General features: G+C 36.9%; 1 protein-coding gene across 1 annotated transcript; it reads right to left on the bottom strand.

Annotated features, from left to right (window-relative positions):
* Positions 1 to 15,500: 15,500 nt before the first annotated feature.
* LOC104095884 (histone H4-like) lies at positions 15,501 to 15,988 on the bottom strand. Its single transcript, XM_018770688.3, has one exon. The coding sequence runs from the start codon at positions 15,915 to 15,917 to the stop codon at positions 15,606 to 15,608; it is 312 nt and encodes a 103-aa protein (XP_018626204.2). The 5' UTR covers positions 15,918 to 15,988; the 3' UTR covers positions 15,501 to 15,605.
* Between the last annotated feature and the right edge of the window lie 3,217 nt (positions 15,989 to 19,205).

Here is a 19,205-nt window from a genome sequence, read left to right as displayed (position 1 = left end):
ATTAGTCCACGACGATTTGAGTAGAAAGCCTACCTAAAAAAGACAAATACAAAAGGGACAAATGAATAAGCTAAAGGAGAAGATAATGAAGTATGACATGAATCGAGTGGGTCTAAATGCAACGTCAAAAAGATAATGCTAGGCAAGGATAAGTTGAAATTCAAGTATGTGTTGTTGGCCTCTTCCAAAATAATCCATAGCGGCCTAGCCAAACATTAATCCAAGTACAATTTTATCTTATAGTACATATTTTTCAATCTCGCTTTATACATGTAGTCTAGTAATCAATAAAACAAAAATTATCATAAAATATTACTTCTCTAAAAAAGAGACAGACTAGAGACGACAGAGGAAGGTATTCGATTAAAAAAAAAAAAAAGGATAATTTACGAAGGATAGAAACAAGCTACAAGTCTTAGCAATGCCTTTCCTGCGGGCAATATGTTTTTACACAAAAAAACAACAAATAAGACAAGAACTAAGGGGTCTTTGGTTGGAAAAATAAGTTAGCCAATATAAAATTATCTCGTGATTAGTTATTCAGATATTGTTATTCAACTCTCCTATAGAGATAAAAATAACAGTACAATTACGAAATAACTAATCTTGAGATTAGTTATACTGTGATTTTATCACAATCAAATATGAGATAAACTTATCTTAAATTTAATCTCGAAATTAATTATTCTTTATCCCTCGTATCAAACGAGATACAAATTTGTTGCGTTAACGCACTACAACTTTTCATTATTCATTAGAGATTTTAAAAAAGTAATGCTGAGTAATTTGCTATCACCTCTAAGGGCAGTGGCGAAATCAGAAAATTCAACAAGGGTATTCAAACCTTTGCCAGTGGGCTATGTAAGGGTGTTCAAAGTCTATTTTTAATCAATAACAAGTAATATTTTACCTTATACGGAGTATAATTTTCCGACGAAGGGTGGTCACGTAGCTTCACCCCTGTCAAGGGATCATTTGGTTGAAAATAAGTTATCCCACAATTAGTTATTTCACCCTCTCATAGGGATAAATAAACACTACAATCCCGGGATTAGTTATACCGCAATTTTATCCCAACCAAACATGGATAAACTCATCTCAAATTTAATCCAAATATTAATTATCCTTATTGTCACGACCCAATTTCACCTGTAAGTCGTGATGGCGCCCAACACTACAGCTCGGCAAGCCAACTAATAAATTAAGCATACATTGATAAAATTTAAAACCAAGAAAATATAAACACAAACTCTACCAATGTGTGTGCCAAGACCTGGTGTCACAAGTGCATGAGCATCTAGTAGATTATACAGAACTCCAAATACTGTTTGAAATGAAATAGACAGAGTGTAAATATAAGAAAAGACACTGGTAGCTGCAAAACGACTCAGAAAGGCAGCTCACCACGATGCATCGGGATGACGTGGGTATGTGATGATAGGTCATCCACTAGTACATGTCTCAGATCCTGCACAAAAAGTGCAGCAAGTGTAGTATGAGTACGTAAACAACGTGTACCCAGTAAGTATCAAGCCTAATCTCGAAGTGGTAGATACGAGATGGCCGACTTAGACACTCACTATGGATCAATAATAATAACTGAAATAAAACCAGGATATTTAAATCAGCATGATTTACAATAATTTATTTAATCAGCAGAAATAATCAAATTCCTTCAAATGTAACAATTCTCAATATATTAATTAAATTCTTTCAATTCAAATAAATTCTAATTTATTAATTAAATCTCATTTACAGGAGTAACAATTAATTCCTAAACAAGCAAGAATAATAATTCATTAAATTCCAAGGATTTTTAAATTTAATAATTAGCTTCACAAGCTGAAATAAATTATTAAAATATCGTGTAATTATTATTATTAAGCACGATTTCTGTCAAGGACATACGGCCCGATCCAGAGTGTCGTGTACAGTGTCGAGGGACGTGCGACGCGATCCATAGATGCATCTATCCTGCCGAGGCGTTCGGCCCGCTCCACAAGAAAGTAAGACATTTTCTTATGTGCCTCCGGAAGGAGAGTATATTTATTATAAGATAAATTCGAGAGGAGAATAATTTCTTTTAACAATTAATTGATTTAAACAGAAAATCAAGCCTATGAGATTTCCATCCTTTAATATCTTTATCTAACAATTCACAATATATTCATATATATCAATTAATATTAATTAATCAAAGAATACAATTTACATAAGTAAGGCATGCTTTGAGTCCTAAACTACCCGGACTTTAGCATTAATAGTAGCTACGCACGGACACTCGTCACCTCGTGCGTACGTAGCTCCCACAATTTAGCAACAATTTCCCCTCACAAGATTAGATAAGAGACTTACCTCGTCTTGCTCCAATTCAATCCACTATAAGGCCTTTTCCACGATTATCCAACTCTGTCTGGCTCGAATCTAGCCAAAATAATTCGATACAATCACTAAAAATTATAGGAATCAATTCTATAAGGAAATACTATATTTTTAATAAAAAATCCGAAATTAATTAAAAATTCGTCAGTGGGGTCCACATCTCGGAATCCGGCAAAAGTTACGAAATCCGACAATCCATTCAATTACGAGTCCAACCATACCAGTTTCACTCAAATCCGACTCCGAATCGATACTGAAATCTCAAAAATTCGTTTCTATGAGATTTCTAAAAAATTCCCAAATTTAAATCTCAAAACACTAATTTATGGTGAAAACAATGATATATTTGTATATGTAGACCAAATACGAGTTAGAATCACTTACCCAATATTTTTTCCTTGAAAATCTGTCAAAAGTCGCCTCTGCTCAAGCTCAAGTTCGTCAAAAATGGCAAATGAGACGAATGTCCTCTGTTTTTATAACTTACAGCTCTGTCCAGTTCGATCAAGGAGCTCAATCAAGGGAGCTCGATCTTAGGAAGCTCGATCTTGGGAGCTCGATCATGGGAGCTCGATCTTGGGAGCTCGATCTTGGAAGCTGGTCATGGCCTCGACTCATGGCTTTGACTCAGGCCTCGATCGTGGGCTCGATATCTGGGTTCAATCTGGGGCTCGATCACAACCCAGAATATACAGCAGAAGGGAAAATTGCAGCAGCTTTTTAAGTCCAACTTTTGATCCGTTAACCATCCGAAACTCACCCGAGGCCCTCGGGACCTCAACCAAATATACCAACAATTCCTAAAACATCATACGAACTTAGTCGAACCTCTAAATCACATCAAACAACGCTAAAACCATGAATCATACCCCAATTCAAGCTTAATGAAACTAAGAGTTTTCAACTTCTACATTCGATGTCGGAACCTATCAAATCAACTCCGATTGAACTCAAATTTTACACACAAGTCATAAATTATATAACGGAGCTATGAAAATTTTCGGAATTGGATTCCGACTCCGGTATCAAAAAGTCAACTCATCGGTTAAACTTCCAAACTTAAATTCTTGTTTTTTAGCCATTTCAAGCCTAATTTAGCTACGGACTTCCAAATAAAATTTCGAACACGCTCCTAAGTCCAAAATCACCATACGGAGCTGTTGGAATTATCAAAATTATATTCCGGGGTCATTTTCTAAAAATGTTGACCGAAGTCAAACTTTGCACTTTAAGGCCAACTTAAGGAACCAAGTATTCCGGTTTCACCCCAAACACTTCCAAATCCCGAACCAACCATCCCCGCAAGTCATAAATTATTACAAGCACCTACGAGAAGTTTTATTTTAGGGAACAGGGTTTTAAAAGTTAAAATGACCGGTTGGGTCATTACATTCTCCCCCTCTTAAACAAACGTTCGTCCTCGAACGAGTTTAGAATTGTACCTGGAGTGCTGAATAAGTGTGGATATATGCTCTGCATGCCTTCCTCGGCCTCCCAAGTCACTTCCCCGACTGGTTGGCCCCTCAATTGGACTTTTACTACAGAAATTCTCTTGGACCTCAACTAGCGAACCTGTTTATCAATAATGGCAATTGGCTCCTCTTCATAACCCAAGCTATTATCTAGCTGAACTGTGCTAAAGTCTAACACATGTGATAGGTCGGTATGATACTTCCGGAGCATAGATACGTAGAAAATCGGATGAACTCCCGATAGGCTGGGAGGCAATGCAAGCTCATAAGCAACCTCCCCAACTCGTTTCAACACCTCAAATGGGCCTATAAACCTTGGGATCAACTTGCCCTTCTTCCCGAATCTCATAATTCCCTTCATCGGCGAAACCCTCAAGAGAACTTTTTCACCTACCATAAATGATATATCACGTGCTTTCTGATCTGCGTAACTCTTTTGTCTGGACTGTGCTGTACGAAGTCGCTCTTGAATCAACTTTACCTTTTCCAAGGAATCCCTTACCAAATCAGTACCATATAACTTAGCCTCACTTGGCTCAAACCATCCGATAGGTGAACGACATCACCGACCATATAAAGCCTCAAATGGAGCCATCTCGATGTTGGATTAGTAACTGTTATTATAAGCAAACTCGGCCAAAGGCAGGAAACGACCCCACTGACCTCCAAAGTCGATCACACAAGCCTTGAGCATATCCTCCAAAATCTGAATTGTCCTCTCTGACTGTCCATCGGTCTGCGGATGAAAGGCTGTGCTGAGCTCTACATGGGTCCCCAACTCACTCTGTACTGCTCTCCAGAAATATGAAGTAAACTGAGGGCCTCTATATAATATGATGGAAATTGGCACACCGTGCAACCGAGCTATCTCCTGAATATAAATATGGGCCAACCTCTCTGAAGTATACGTAGTCACAACAGGAATAAAATATGCCGACTTAGTAAACCTATCAACAATCACCCAAACTGCATCAAATTTCTCAAGGTCTGCGGCAACCCAACTACAAAGTCCATAGTAATTCGTTCCCATTTCCACTATGGTATAGTCATCTACTGAAGTAGGCCACCTGGCCTCTGGTGCTCATATTTAACTTGCTGGCCATTTAGACACCTAGATACATACTCAACTATGTCCTTTTTCATTCGTCGCCACCAATAATGTTGCCTCAAGTCACGATACATCTTAGTAGCACCTGGATGAATAGAATACCGAGAACTGTGTGCCTCTTCGAGGACCTTTTTTCTCAGTCCATCCACATTAGGAACACATAGACGATCCTGGAGTCGCAGAACACCATCCGCTCTAATAGTAACTTCCTTGGCACCACCTCGTAGTACCGTTTCACGAAGAACCATCAAGTATGGGTCATCATACTGGCGAGCCTTGATCTACTCAAATAGTGAAGATTGGACCACCACACATGCAAGAACTCGCATGGGCTCTGAAATATCCAGCCTCACAAGTTTGTTAGCCAAGGACTGAATATCCGAGGCTAATGGCCTTTCCTCTGCTGAAATGAAAGCCAAACTACCCATACTCTCCGCCTTCCTGCTCAAGGCATCTGCAACCACATTTGCTTTGCCCGGATGATACAAGATAGTAATATCATAATCTTTTAGTAACTCCAGCCATCTGCGCTGCCTCAAATTTAGATCCCTCTGCTTGAACAAATGCTGCAAACTGCGATGATCAGTGTAAACTTCACAATACACCCCATAAAGATAATGCCTCCAAATCTTTAGAGCGTGAACAATCGCAGCTAACTCCAAATCATGTACTGGATAATTCTTCTCGTGGGGCTTCAGCTGACGTGAAGCATATGCAATAACTCGCCTTTCCTGCATTAATACACAACCCAAGCCAACGCGTGACGTGTCACAATACACTGTATATATTCCCGAACCAGATGGTAACACTAACACGGGTGCTATAGTCAGTGCTGTCTTGAGCTTCTGAAAGCTTGACTCACAATCATCGGACCATCGGAACTGAACACCCTTCTGGGTTAATTTGGTCAAAGGTGCTGCAATAGATGAAAAACCTTCCACGAACCGACGATAATAACATGCTAAACCCAGAAAACTCCTGATCTCAGTCGCCGAAGTGGGACGATGCCAATTCTGAACTGCCTCAATCTTTTTGGGATCAACTTTAATACCTTCGCCTCATACAATATGTCCCAAAAATGCTACAGACTCTAGCCAAAACTCACATTTAGAGAACTTAGCATATAGCTTTTGTTCCCGCAATGTCTGAAACACTACTCTCATATGCGACTCATGCCCCTCCTTACTGCGGGAATAGATTAAGATGTCATCAATGAAGACAATGACAAACGAATCAATATATGGCATGAATACTTTGTTCATCAGATCCATAAACACTGCCGGGGCATTAGTTAAACCGAAGGACATCACCAGAAACTCATAATGACCATATCTAGTCCGAAAAGCAGTCTTCGGAATATCCGAATCTCGAATCTTGAACTGATGGTACCCCAACCTCAAGTCGATCTTAGAGAATACCCTAGCACCCTGCAACTGGTCAAAAAGATCATCAATACGTGGCAACGGGTACTTGTTCTTAATAGTGACTTTGTTCAATTGGCGATAATCAATACACATCCGCATTGTTCCATCCTTCTTTTTCACAAATAATACTGGTGCACCCCAAGGCGATACATTCGGTCTGACGAACCCTTTGGCTAGTAACCCTTCAAGCTGTTCTTTCAATTCTTTCGGAGCCATGCGATACGGTGGGATAGAAATAGGCTGAGTATCTGAAGCCAAGTCAATACAGAAATCAATATCACGATCATGTGGCATACCTGGAAGATCTGATGGAAATACATCGAGGAACTCCCGAACTACAGGCACTGAATCAATAGCCGGAGTCTTTGCAGTAGTATCCCGAACATAGGCTAGATAAGCCAAACAACCCTTCTCAACCATGTATTGAGCCTTTATAAAAGAAATAACTCGGTTAAATGAACTAATAGGCGAACACTTCCACTCCAGCTTAGGCAATGCTGGAATAGCCAAGGTAACAGTCTTGGCATAACAATCTAGAATAGCATAATATGGAGATAACCAGTCCATGCCCAGAATAATTTCAAAATTGGTCATCTCAAGCAATAGGAGATCTGCTCTAGTTTTATAACCACAGAATGTAATAATATAGGACCGGTAGATCCGGTTCACAACAACAGAATCGCCCACATGAGTGGACACATAAACAGGAGTACTCAAGGACTCACGAGAAACACCCAGGAATGGAGCAAATAGAGATGACACATATGAATACGTAGATCCTGGATCAAATAATACTGATGCATCTTTTGCCACAAACAGAAATAATACATGTAATCACGGCATATAAGGCCTCTGCATCTGGTCTAGCCGGAAAAGCATAGAACCGAGCTGGAGCGCCAATTGTATGGCCTCCGCCTGGCTGACCTCCACCTCTAGGACGGCCCCTACCCACCTGTCCTCCACCTCTGGGTGGTCAGACTACTGGTGGAGCAACTGGTCCGGTAAGCATAGGCTGCTGACCCTGCTGTACTGGTCTACCCCGAAGCCTGGGGCAAAACCTCCGCATGTGAATGGGATCCCCGCACTCGTAATAAATCTTCGGTGCAATGGGTTGCTGACTAAGTGTCTGGCCCTGGGACGTGAATACCCATTGGGAGGACCCTGAATAGCTGGTGGGCGGTAAGAACTCTCTGGGATAGCACTGAGATAAGGTCGCACTGGAGCACCTCGAAGAGGTAGTGGTGCTGGATATGGGGGTCTGCTTGACTGCCCCCTCACGAACTGACCTCTGCCCCCGGACGGAGCACCTCTGGACTCTCCAGAGTACCTGAACCGCTTATCTCTCATAATCTGCTCTCGGCTCTGCTGACGTACACCCTTAACCTCCGGGCTATCTCCACAACTCGCTCATAAGAAGTACCCATCTCAACCTCTCGAGCTATAGTGGCCTGAATACCAGTATGTAAACCGGCTACAAACCTTCGCACTCTCTCCGCCTCAGTAGGGAGTATCATTAGTGCATGGCGAGATAATTCGGAAAACCTCGCCTCATAATCAGTCACTGACATCTGACCCTGCTGGAGCTGCTCAAACTGAAACCGCAACTCTTCCCTCTGGGAGGGTGGAATATATCTGTCCAAGAAGATACGGGTGAACCTGTCCCAAGTCATGGGAGGAGAATCTGCTGGTCTGCCAAGAGCATAAGACTGCCATCATCTACGGGCTCTACCCTCTAGCTGAAAAGTAGCGAAATCAACCCCGTGGGATTCCAATATCCTCATGTTGTACAGTCTATCCTTGCAACGATCAATGAAATCATGTGGATCCTCATGTCGCTCACCCCCGAAGACAGGAGGATGTAGTCTAGTCCATCTGTCTAATAGTTTCTGAGGATCGGCAGCTACAGCTGGCCTGGGCTCAGGTGTAGCTGCTGCTACTGGCTGGGCCCCACCCACGGGTAGTGCACCCTGGGTCTGATATACAGCAGCTGCCTGTCCATGAGCCTGCGCGGTAGGGGTCTGTGCTCCCCCGCCCGCCTGAGATGTGGCTGGGTCTGCCGGAAATAAACCGGCCTGAGTCATATTGTCCATGAATCGCAGCATACGACCCATGACATCCTGAAATCCCGGTACAGGTGTGAAGTCCACCGGAGTGGCTATGCCACAGGCACCTCACCCTGCTCCTCAATAATGAGATTCTCTGTTGGATCCACTGGCGGCATAACCGGAATAGTCCTGGGACGTCATCACCCTCTACCACGGGCTGAAGCCCTCCCTCGGCCTCTAGCAATTGAGGGAGTAGCTCTTCCCTGGTCTGGACCTTCATTCGAGCGCGTTCTCACCATCTGTGAGAAAATAAGAGAAGGATTTTTAGTGCTACATTAATTGCACGATGGAATGTGAAGAAAGGTAATTTCCTAACACCCTATAGCCTCTCGAAGATAAGTACAGACGTCTCCGTACCGATCCACAAGACTCTATTAGGTCTGCTCATAACTTGTGAGACCTACGTGAACCTAGTGCTCTGATACCATGTTGTCACGACCCAATTTCACCTGTAGGTCGTGATGGCGCCCAACACTACAGCTAGGCAAGCCAACTAATAAATTAAGCATACATTGATAAAATTTAAAACCAAAAAAATATAAACACAAACTCTACCAATGTGTGTGCCAAGACCAGGTGTCACAAGTGCATGAGCATCTAGTAGATTATACAGAACTCCAAATACTGTCTGAAATGAAATAGACAGAATGTAAATATAAGAAGAGACACCGGTAGCTGCAAAACGGTTCAGAAAGGCAGCTCACCACTATGCATCGGGATGACGTGGGTATGTGATGATAGGTCCTCCACTAGTAACTGTCTCAGATCCTCCACAAAAAGTGCAGCAAGTGTAGTATGAGTACGTAAACAACGTGTACCCAGTAAGTATCAAGCCTAATCTCGAAGTGGTAGATACGAGATGGCCGACTTAGACACTCACTATGGATCAATAATAATAACTGAAATAAAATCAGGATATTTAAATCAGCATAATTTATAATAATTTATTTAATCAGCAGAAATAATCAAATTCCTTCAAATGTAACAATTCTCAATATATTAATTAAATTCTTTCAATTCAAATAAATTCTAATTTATCAATTAAATCTCATTTATAGGAGTAACAATTAATTCCTAAACAAGCAAGAATAATAATTCATTAAATTCCAAGGATTTTTCAATATATTAATTAGCTTCACAATCTGAAATAAATTATTAAAGTATCATGTAATTATTATTATGAAGCACGATTTCTGTCGAGGACGTACGGCCCGATCCAGAGTATCGTGTACACTGCCGAGGGACGTGCGGCGCGATCCATAGATGCATCTATCCTGCCGAGGCGTTCGGCCAGCTCCACAAGAAATGAGGACATTTTCTTATGTGCCTCCAGAAGGGGAGTATATTTATTATAAGATAAATTCGGGAGGAGAACAATTTTTTTAACAATTAATTGATTTAAGCAGAAAATCAAGCCTATGAGATTTTCATCCTTTAATATCTTTATCTAATAATTCACAATATATTCATATATATCAATTAATATTAATTAATCAAAGAATATAATTTACACAAGTAAGGCATGCTTTGAGTCCTAAACTATCCGGACTTTAGCATTAATAGTAGCTACGTACGGACTCTCGTCACCTCGTGCGTACGTAGCCCCCACAATTTAGCAATAATTATTTAATCTTAATCACCTATGAGGTAATTTTCCCTTCACAAGATTAGACAAGAGACTTACCTCGTCTTGCTCTAATTCAATCCACTATAAGGCCTTTTCCACGATTATCCAACTCTGTCTGGCTCGAATCTAGCCAAAATAATTCGATACAATCACTAAAAATTATAGGAATCAATTCTATAAGGAAATACTACATTTTTAATAAAAATCCCGAAATTAATTAAAAATTCGTCCGTGGGGCCCACGTCTCGGAATCCGGTAAAAGTTACGAAATCAGATAACTCATTCAATTACGAGTCCAACCATACCAGTTTCACTCAAATCCGACTCTGAATCGATACCAAAATCTCAAAAATTCGTTTCTATGAGATTTCTAAAAATTTCCCAAATTTAAATCTCAAAACACTAATTTATGGTAAAAACAATGATATACTTGTATATGTAGACCAAATCCGAGTTAGAGTCACTTACCCAATATTTTTCCCCTGAAAATCTGTCAAAAGTCACCTCTGCTCAAGCTCAAGTTCGTAAAAAATGGCAAATGGCACGAATGTCCTCTGTTTTTATAACTTACAGCTCTGTCTAGTTCGATCAAGGAGCTCGATCTGGGGAGCTCGATCTGAGGGAGCTCGATCTTGGGAGCTCGATCAAAGAGCTCGATCTTGGGAGCTCGATCATGGGAGCTCGATCTTAGAAGTTGGTCATGGCCTCGACTCATGGCTTCGACTCAGGCCTCGATCGTGGACTCGATATCTGGGTTCGATCTGGGGCTCGATCACAGCTCAGAATATACAGCAGAAGGGAAAATTATAGCAGCTTTTTAAGTCCAATTTTTGATCCGTTAACCATCCGAAACTCACCAGAGGCCCTCGGGACCTCAACCAAATATACCAACAAGTCTTAAAACATCATACGAACTTAGTCGAACCTCTAAATCACATCAAACAACGCTAAAACTATGAATCATACCCCAATTCAAGCTTAATGAAACTAAGAGTTTTCAACTTCTACATTCGATGTCGGAACCTATCAAATCAACTCCGATTGACCTCAAATTTTACACACAAGTCATAAATTACATAACGGAGCTATAAAAATTTTTGGAACTGGATTCCGACTCCGGTATCAAAAGGTCAACTCATCGGTCAAACTTCCAAACTTAAATTCTTATTTTTTTAACCATTTCAAGCATAATTTAGCTACGGACTTCCAAATAAAATTTCTAACACGCTCATAAGTCCAAAATCACCATACGGAGCTGTTGAAATCATCAAAATTCTATTCCGGGGTCGTTTTCTAAAAATATTGACCGAAGTCAAACTTAGTACTTTAAGGCCAACTTAAGGAACCAAATGTTCCGGTTTCACCCCAAACACTTCCAAATCCCGAACCAACCATCCCCGCAAGTCATAAATCATTACAAGTACCTACGGAAAGTTTTATTTTAGAAAACGGGCTTCTAAATATTAAAATGACCGGTTGGATCATTACACTTATTCCTAATACCAAACAAGCCCTAAATGTTGACAAACTAATTTGCTGTGTAAATGGATGATAACAAGTAACTCGCTGAATTGCTGTTTAAATTGTTACTCATGTCTTTCCGCGGACAAGTACAATGCAACTTTGGATTGTCACTGGATAATAAGGGATTTCTGAGTTTTTAAATTAACTAGTTTTTAGTGTAGTGTTAATCAATAAAAATACATATAAAAAGAACAAATTTAATTTGCATGTACCACATATACTCCTATAATCTAGGTAAATTGATCTGTATTTTAGTAATTTTCGTAGGCCCTCAGCTAGGCACTCCCAATTTAATCCCTTTTTTTGAGTCTTATGTTTCTTCTCATCTCAAAGATTTTCATTTAACTCTAACTTATGCACCACATGAGAAAGTAGGAACACTCTAAAAAAACTCAATCCACCTAATCCCTTCCTAAATAATTATATTTATGGATTACATAATTATATATATAGATCAAAGTAAAAATATAACATTTCAAAATTTAACATGTAAATAGAAAAGTTTTTTAAAAAAAAAAAAAAGAGAGAGAGAGAGAGAGAGAGAGAGAGAGAGAGAGAGAGAGAGAGAGAAGGAAAAAAGGATTCTACGTTTTTGTTTGACAAAGTTGCCGAAAAATTATCATAACAAAAGTAGTTAAGAGTTTCCTTTTAATGTATTGTCCTTTTCTATTTATGCATAGGAAAAGTTAGAATTTAAAATAATTTGATTCCTTCTTGAAATATATATTTTCTTTTAATTAACTTAAGATTTTGGGAATTGAAGATATTTTAGTTCCTTCTCTAAAACGTATTTTTCTCATTTATTTAAGGTAGGAATTTTAGGAATGTGTTTTTCACTTTTCTAATCAAGGTCCTAAATAGAAAAGTAATTAAATGAGTATTTCTAAATAGTAGGAAAGTAAATTGAATGATTAATACTATATATAGGAAGATAACTAAATGACTATTTTGTTTAGTGTAAACTGTATTTTAAAGGGGTAAAAAAACGAACGATATTTCGCTAAGGACTTTCGTGCTTTTAATATAACTAGTCATCATGCACGTGCGTTGCACGTGTATACCGAATTATATAGTCATGATTTTATAAAATAATATTAATATTATTAAATAAATATTTGAGTAAATAATTATACATAATAGAAAGTACAATAAAGAGAAGGAGTTCTAAAATTAGAGGAAAGAACATAAAGAAAGAGGAATAACAATACTTCTTCAACGTCGAAGAATTGGCAGAATGATTTGTTGTTAAGAATGCTAGAGAATTCCCTTTATGTAAAATGTGGCTTTTGATTTAAAGCCACCAATGGTTAAAGCATAATACAAACACGGGCGGATTTAGATAGTAAGAAGTGGGTTCACGTGAATTCATGCTCTCCTTCTTTTGCTATATATCGCACTAGTATTTTTCGAAATAAATATATAAATAAATATGTGTGAACCCATGCTCAAATGAGCACTTTGGTTTAATGGTAGCGGAGTGTCCCTTTGCCTTCAAGGCCAAGGGTTTGATTTCTGCTTGCTACTCTTTGATATTTTCAATTTAAAGATGCTTACATTTGTTTATTATTACCTTTTCCTTCTTAGTTAAACTACTTTGGTCATTCTTTAAAGAGAAAGCTTTCAATAAAATGTTTCTTTATAAAATGAATTTTAGCTAGATATATAAATATAAGGTAGTTACAATTATAACCAATTATGCAATTATTGATAGTTTTAGAGTATGCAAAGTTGTAAAATCATCTAGGACATAAATAATACTAATAATTATTAATTATTATTTGCTCGTCAACTTGTAGTTACTGTTAAAAAATTTATATAATCAAACCCAACATTTATATTAAAAGTAGTGGTGCACTAATACTCTTAAAATTTTGAATACGCTTGTACAAAAGATTAGTTAGTAAAGCATAAAATATTATATATACTTTATAATGATAATATACATCAAGATATTTGTTTCCGTGCTTGTCCAATTGAGTCATAAAAAGTTAAACTGCATGGCTTACTAACAAATTTCAATCAAGAAGGGATATACAATTAATCCTAAATTCTCTCTATGAGTCAACCTGAATACCAAATACCTGGATTTTCATATCCTTGGAAGCAATAAGTCATCGAACCAAAATGTGTTATCAGATGGCATAATCTCTCAAATATTTCGATCACCTTGCCCTATGTGGGAAAGAATGAATACAACCTTCATATTTTACTTCTCAAGTGCCTCCTCATCTAAAGATTTGCCATTTGCCACACACCTTGTAAGGGTAGAGAGGAACGGCGTACATCCTCTATTAGGAAGTAACACATAATCAATTCCATCTTTTCTCTCTACAAATCACCTGAGATATATGAAAGTCTTGTTTGCCATGTACTCTGATCTTTGATCTCAAGATTATATATTAAATTGCAAGCAATTTTTTTGGAATATGTTTCTCAATTCTCTGAGGGAACGGAAGTAGATTGGTTGAAGCTTCTTGGTGAACTATTTGCAATACAAAATTTATTCCGACTCTTCACGTTGCTATTAATTCAATGAACCAAATAACCGTTGTTGGCTCAGTAGACCAACATAAATGATGGAATTGAACAATAGGTTCTATATTTGCATTAAAATTCACATTATTAGCAATATTATCATGATTACTCTAAGCTTAGATTCATTATTTCGGGAAAACCAAAAGCCTTGGTAAACCTGGCCATTTTAATGTCCCACATTAATCTGTTTCTAATTTAACTTTTCATTTTTTGTTGTTTTTATTAGAATGTATTTTTACATCTTTGTACAAATTACTTGAATAATGTTTGATTGAAGGTTAAAATTGTCACTCAGTTTTTTATGGATAAATTTATAAATTAACTTCACCTACAAGTCTTCACACATTTTGGAAAGCCCCAAAGTGTTTCTATTTATACAAATTCACCTTAGTATTACCAATACAAATTCAAGTAAAACGATATTAATATTGAAAATGACAACAAATTCGAAACAATGCTTTTATGCTTGAATATTGAACACTGCTTAATAGGGCTGCTTATCGGGCGAATTGGGCGGTTATTTACTTTTAACGGTTTGGCTTATCGGTTATCGGCTTTTAAATGTATTAATCTGTTAGCCACCCAATAAGATATCGGGCGGATTGATGTCGGTTTAGCTCTTATCGGGCGGTTTATCGGATTGTTTGCTGATCGCTGTGACTCAAAATAAAATTCCTATGCTCAGCAGACTACATTCCAATCTATAGAATATGGCACCTAAGAAGAGAGATAAATAGAAGAAATATAGAGCTACATTCCAACGTATTTCTCAGTAGAATCATCTCTGGGGATGAGCCTATTAACAACTTATAACTATCAGAAGAAATATAAGAGAACACTAGGTATAACACACGATATCAAAATTATCTAATAGTAACTAACTCGAATAGTAAATTATAACTAAATGTCTAATAGTAAATTAGTAATAGATAGAGTACTGGATGTGGAAGAAGGGTTTTTAATTATCTAATATATATATATGGATAAAAATAAATTTTACACACACACACATATATATATATATATATATATATATTCTTAACGGGTTAATGGATTATCCGTTAAGAAAATTGAATAATCCACCCCCAAACTGATTAGCCGTTAATAAAAAAATTTCAATCTGTTTCTCGTCCATTAAACCATTAAACCGATACCAATAAGCTATTAAGCTTCGATTTCGATTCGATTTTCAGTTTCGATTCAGTTTTGAACACCCCTACTACTTAAGCTACAAAAAGGCAAAGAAATGAACAAAATGGATCAAAACCGCTGAAATTAGTATTCAATCAAAAACCTATGATTCAAATCGAAGGGACACAAGAATGAGAATAATCCCAGGCAATTTCATTTCATTAACACGAAAATCTAGTCAATTACATTAACATTAACACCAAAACAAACACAAAATTAACAACGATTTCACAATTTTTAACCACCAAAACCATAAAGAGTCCTGCCTTGTCTCTTCAAAGAGTAAACAACATCCATTGCAGTAACAGTCTTTCTCCTAGCGTGCTCAGTGTAAGTCACAGCATCACGAATCACATTCTCCAAAAATATCTTCAAAACTCCTCTCGTCTCTTCATAAATCAGACCGCTGATTCTCTTCACTCCACCTCTTCTCGCTAATCTCCTAATAGCAGGCTTAGTAATTCCCTGAATGTTATCACGGAGCACCTTACGGTGTCGTTTTGCTCCTCCTTTTCCCAAACCCTTGCCTCCCTTTCCACGGCCTGACATTTTTGATAGAGAAATTGAACTGAGAAGAGTTGATTTCTAGGGTTTCGCTGGAGTTGCAGTAATGGTGAATGGAATGGGGAGGGGCGAGAGTTTATATAGTGGAAAATGGAGGTGGTTTTGAATTTTTGGGGTGGTAGATTTTGGCGGTCGATTGAATTTATGAAAATTTGGATTGACGGTTTGAGATTGCGATCCGCGTGAGTTGTTTTAACTCGTTGTGGACTGTCAATAACATGGCAATCGACGGACAGTATTTATTTTAATATTCTAAACGGATTGTTGACGTCGCCTGTTTTTTTTTGTAATTCTTGCCCCTAAAATTTTGCCTCCCGCCCATTTGCACTAAATGTGATTACCACTCTAATTTAACTCGTGAGGTATGTAGCATATGTTATTAAAATTAAAAAAAATGTTATGCTAAGAGATAATACTAAATAGCTTTAAAAAAAAAGTTAGTAGTATTTTTTTTGCTGGGTTTCATAAAGTTTTTAAATTTTCATTTAATGAATCTATCCTTATTATAAATTTTTAAAGTACAAATAATGATGTGTGTAATACATTTTTTATTTAGCAAAGAATGGACATGTACTAAATAAATACAACAATTAACTCTTCTAAAACCATATACATCAGAGGAGGTTAAGGATGCTATGTTTAGTATAAAGGAGAATAAAAGCTCTGATCGTGATGGCTATGGAAGTGGATTCTTCAAGGATGCTTGATCCATTGTGGGGGATGAAGTTACAGATGCCATACTTGAATTCTTGGAAAATGAGCGATTGTTGAAGCAGATTAACTCTATCTATTATAGCTTTAATTCCTAAAGTAGAGGATCCTCGGTTTACTAATCAATACATACTCACTGATGGGAACATGAATTGCTGGTTATGTGAGCTTGGAGTTCCTGAAACTCAGTTACACCTTTTTGCTGAGTGTGAATGGTCACTAAAGTAAGAGAAAAAATGGCTACATGGACTGGTATTGCTCTTCCACAGAAGCCTGCCAGAAGCACCCTGCAATGGATCAGAAACAGACAATGAAGGCAATTCAGGAAATAAGTTGGTGCTCATGTTTATGGAGCCATGATTTACTATACATGGCAAGCTAGGAATTGCACGATATTCAGGAAATTAAATGTAAATAGTGAGTTTTTAGTTTTACAGATTCAAAAAGAACTTAGGGAGAGAATCATTAATTGTACAGATTCTGGGAGAGCTAGAAACTGTTAAGTTTTGATTAATAGGCTATGTAATTAGATTACATTGATGATTGATTTGTCTTCCTAAGATCTTAGTACTCTGAGCACCCTTCCTAGAAGGTGATTTGGAATCTAGATGTTCTTAGTTTGTAAAACTTTTGGTTGTTACGGTAATATTCACATTTTATTACCAAAAAAAAGTATTTCTATCAACTATAGCTATGCAGGAGAAATCCTTAACCAAAAGAACATAATTTATGAACCAAAATATATTAGGTTCGAATCCTAGTTAAATTATCCTTTCTTGAATTATTATTTTTTACATAATAAACTCTTAGTTCAGCTAGATTTTAGTAGTTGTGAGGCTAATTGTGTTTTATTTTAAAAATGTTTTTATTACGTTAGGAGAGGGGGAACAGGAAGGGGATACTACAGTACTACCGGATTTGAACCCTCACATCTAATGTGGAATACAGGAAGCTGACCAAGCGAGCTAGGCCCTCAATGCCAATAGGATTCAAAGTCACGTATTCACTTTTATATTATCTCATTTTGAAAGTTTTAAGTCACTTTTAAATAACTCAATGGGTCAAGTGATCCAAATCTTGACGAATTGCATCAAAATTAAATTATGACAAACAACTAAAGTGAAATAAAAATGCAGCAAACAACTACTATCTGAAACTTGTGTTACTGCAGTTAGGCCATATCCAACTCTTATCTCCATTTTCTCTTTTAAAATGCAGGAAAGTTACTCTAACCATTACTCCATTTTATATTCTTCTCTCTCTTCAATATTATATTATTATCTTTATTTAAATTTTATTTTCTTATTTCTATTAAAGAAAATCTATATTTTTTTCTTTTTTACATATTCATCACATATAATTTAATATAAAATTATTTTACACCATAAATTTTTAACTAATATAATTTGTAAGCAAATATTATACATTATATATATTAAAGGATAATTCAAATAAAAGTGAAATCATTGAGATACAAGATAATTCAATACATATTACATAATGGTAAAATTCATATTAAATATTACATAAATATTCAACTTCTACCTCTAGTATGCTCCCATAAATGATCTATTAATACATTACGAAGTGCAAAATGAGCATCTTTGTCCTTAATTTTTTTGTGTCGAGCTAAAAATTATTCAAATCGATAATTTTCATTTGCTACCATTTCTACCGTTGGAGGTGAACATTCCCAATCATCTTGAATTGGTGCATTAAGATCGCGTTCATCCTCTATTATCATGTTGTGCAGTATAATACATGTAGTTATTATTCGCACCTTTCAATTTTAGCAACATCTAATATTTTATATTTGCACCATTCATTTTTTGAGATGATTATATATTCTTTGTACAATTATAACTTATAATAAAATTAACTTACAATTTTACATAAAAATAATTAATGCACGAAAATTAATTTATCAAAATTATACACCAAAATTAAGATGTAAAATTAATATTATAAAGATATTACATAAACATAATTAGGTATATATAAAAAAATAAATTAAAAGAGTTAAATAATAAAAATAATAATAAAATATGCATGAATAGTAATGGGGGAGATGAATAGTGTGTCCTCATATTTGGAGGAACACTATTTATCTCCCATTTTGGAGGCGAAAATGGGGGAGGGTTGGAGCTCCAATATGACAAAAGTTGCCCCCGTTATGAAGAAATGGAGGAGAGTTGGAGATGGCCCTAACACTTGATAGTGAAATATGCCTATTAGAAATCGCCGATAACAAGAAAAACCACTGATTGCTTACAATAAATATTACATTTGATAGCGTTAGAAAACAGATAGAGTTACCAAATCCAATTGATACTTGTAGGGGAAACTAAACTTGTGTATACAAACATATGAAACTAGTTCCTTGTACTATCTAAGATGACCTTTCGGTGAAAGGAAATTCATGACTCAAAATCCTTACTAGGAGGGTCAGAGGACTGGTAAGGACATTTAAGGAAACTTCAATTTCTCTCAAATGACCAAACTGCAAATGTAATTAGAAACATTCTGTTGCACAAAATAAATTGATTTCTGCTTTTACTCAAC

Source organism: Nicotiana tomentosiformis, chromosome 5 (genome assembly GCF_000390325.3).
Source record: "Nicotiana tomentosiformis chromosome 5, ASM39032v3, whole genome shotgun sequence".
In the NCBI taxonomy this organism is placed as follows: domain Eukaryota; kingdom Viridiplantae; phylum Streptophyta; class Magnoliopsida; order Solanales; family Solanaceae; genus Nicotiana; species Nicotiana tomentosiformis.
The sequence above is the reverse complement of the archived record's forward strand: the minus strand, read 5'-3'. Positions and strand labels throughout refer to the sequence as shown.